The sequence below is a fragment of the Penaeus monodon genome, chromosome 2 (genome assembly GCF_015228065.2).
Source record: "Penaeus monodon isolate SGIC_2016 chromosome 2, NSTDA_Pmon_1, whole genome shotgun sequence".
In the NCBI taxonomy this organism is placed as follows: domain Eukaryota; kingdom Metazoa; phylum Arthropoda; class Malacostraca; order Decapoda; family Penaeidae; genus Penaeus; species Penaeus monodon.
Genome location: NC_051387.1, coordinates 51,751,389 through 51,754,182, shown reverse-complemented (window position 1 = coordinate 51,754,182; position 2,794 = coordinate 51,751,389). Strand labels below are relative to the sequence as shown.

The following is a 2,794-nucleotide window of genomic DNA, read 5'->3' as shown; positions in this document are numbered from 1 at the left end:
CTCCTTATGGGGACCGTATAGCAGTCCTTCGTTTGCGAAGGAAATCAGTACTAGATTCGTTCGAAACACGACGAAAACTCTGGAAAACATATTAATCATCGGAAACGGTGTTAGGCGTCATTCCAAATGTACCAAAAGCGAAATAAATTATCTACGGACTAACATTGCATATCTTATTATTGACATCACAGCTGATGGACGTTGGCGAAGTTGACAAGGAATATTGTATTTTTTACGAATAATGACCTTCCACCATGAAAAACTACCTACCTATGTATCGGTTTCGGCAATAGTTACCATGTAAACAAGTCGTCGTCTTTAAATGGCTGTAAAGTAAACTTTAGTCGTAAATTTACCTGTAAATCGAGAACCGCAAAATCCTTCGACGTCGCCATCGTGGATCACTGGTGACGTACATGTCAACAAACGATTACTTAACGCTCGATTTTTCTCGGGATCACATTACGGTGCAAGTATATTTTCTTGGGATATATACATTTTCTTATCGTTTCTTTGATTCATTGTATTTTAGGAAATTATATCTATCTATTTAAACTGCTAGAACACTATTTTAACCCCTCTATGTTATCGTAAGTATTTCTTTAGAGCTATTTGTTTTACTATCGATTTATATCTTGACCTGTTTTGATGTAGGAAATTTAAATTACTATTATATACTCAATGCAAATAAATTCTCTAAAACAGAAATTTACCCTCCATAAGTTGTTCTATTAACTTTTTATCAAGGTCAGTGATATCAACCCCTGTACTTAGCACTCTATCAACCGAGTACAACACAAACAATCTAGCAGTTAATTATTATATAACTAATGAAAAAAAGTTACATACACATGCAGCAAGTGATCCTGTTTAATGTTTCAAGTTAGTGCAGATTCCGGTACTCCGAAAAAAAAGGCTTCACACGTGTAAGTTTTCACTGTATGTAAAAGTAATATAATTCCGACGTAACCAATGACGAAACGAATTTTAATAAAGCAGCTACTTCATGAATATGTCTTACAATTAAATTATGTATCTATGTAGGTTATTATATTTTGTTAATTAATCAAAATAAACAATAATTCATCCGTACTGAATATCAATTTATCCGCTAATAAAAATATCGATTTTCGATCATATCCACGTTTGTCAATGCATTTATCCAAGCATCTTAGAGATATTTCCATCTATCCTTCTAATCCATCTTTACATATATTCTTCAAATGAACATCTATTCTTGAAGTGCAGCCAATTATCCTTTCAATTCACAACTACACAGTATCCACCGGTTCAATATTTGATTCACTATTATACCATTCTATTAAACCATTCTATTCATTTATCGAACTGTCTTTGAGCTCGTGCATCCCATATATTTCTTCCTATTCATTATTTCACAACTATCGTCCATTCCTACATCTATTTATTCATCATTCATCGATTCACCAATTCCCTGGTGACTCTACTGATCTACCCAATCGTACATTCATTAACGAATTTATATTTCCATTTACTAGTTAATTTATCCACCTGTATATCGATCTATCCATAAACCACCTATATTCCCCATTTCATCCATCTGGACATCCACATCGCTCCATCCATGTATACATCCATCATTTATGTACAAGTAGAGATATCTGATTCATACGTATCCATCATCCCACTTCTTCTTTTAACGGTAGGTTCATGTCTGAGCCACCATGGTCACAGCATGATACTTAATTGGAGTTTTCATGTTGTGATGCTCTTGGAGTGAGTACGTGGTAGGGTCCCCAGTTCCTTTCCACGGAGAGTGCCGGTGTTACCTTTTTTTTAGGTAATCATTCTCTCTATTTTATCCGATCATCCCACTAACCTTTTATATATCGATCCATCAACCATTCATCCATCTGTCTATCCATCTAGCCATCCAACTTGCATGTATTCATATCTCCATCCAACATCTATATAACCATCCATTATCTCTTTACGTGGATTTGCGTGTCCATCAATACATACATTAATGTATCAATTTCTTAAACCAGTGTCTATATATTCAACCGTTTTATATCTGTGTAGATCTATGTATCCATCTATCTATCCATCATCAGTGTATCCATCTCTTTAAGCATCATCTACATATCCAGCTATCATCTATAAAATCATCGCCATCTATCTATGCATCTCTATATATGTATGCATCTCTCCATCTATCATCTATCAATTCATCTCCATGTATGTATCCATCCATCCATCCATCATCTATTTATTTATCTCCATGCATTTATCCAGATATCCATCCATTATTATCATGTATTCCTCTCCATGTATGTCTCCATCTATCTATCAATCATCTATCTATTCATCTCCATGTATCCGGCCATCTATCCATCCACCATATAACCTATCTAATGAGCACACATTCATATTCCCGACCACAGTATATATACACATCATCTATTATAACATCCAGCCATTACAAGTATTAATTATATCAGCCAATATATATATATATATATATATAATATATATATATATATATATATATATATATATATATATATATATAATTATATATATTATATATATATATAAATCCATCCTCAAACACATTTTTTTCATCTTTGTCATCTTCCATCTATATATCTATCGACGTATCCATACTATCCATCAATCTATGAAGGGATGAAGGCGTGAAAGTCATGGACACACACCACTCTCTTCCTTTGCTCAATCCAACCCTCACAAGCGAGATTTCACTCACCTAATTTTTAATGCATCCATTCACCCAATCTCTCTGTCCTTCGATTGT

General features: G+C 33.8%; 1 protein-coding gene across 2 annotated transcripts in view; it reads right to left on the bottom strand.

Moving 5' to 3' along the window:
• The window catches only part of LOC119583730 (protein YIPF1-like), a 39,852-nt gene extending 39,436 nt beyond the window's left edge, over nt 1-416 (bottom strand). For both annotated transcript variants that reach the window (XM_037932395.1, XM_037932387.1), the window contains exon 1: nt 357-416. In XM_037932395.1, coding sequence (XP_037788323.1) covers nt 357-395 — 39 coding nt within the window. In that variant the 5' untranslated portion in view covers nt 396-416. The remainder of the gene's footprint in view (nt 1-356) is intronic.
• Nucleotides 417-2,794: the final 2,378 nt, after the last annotated feature.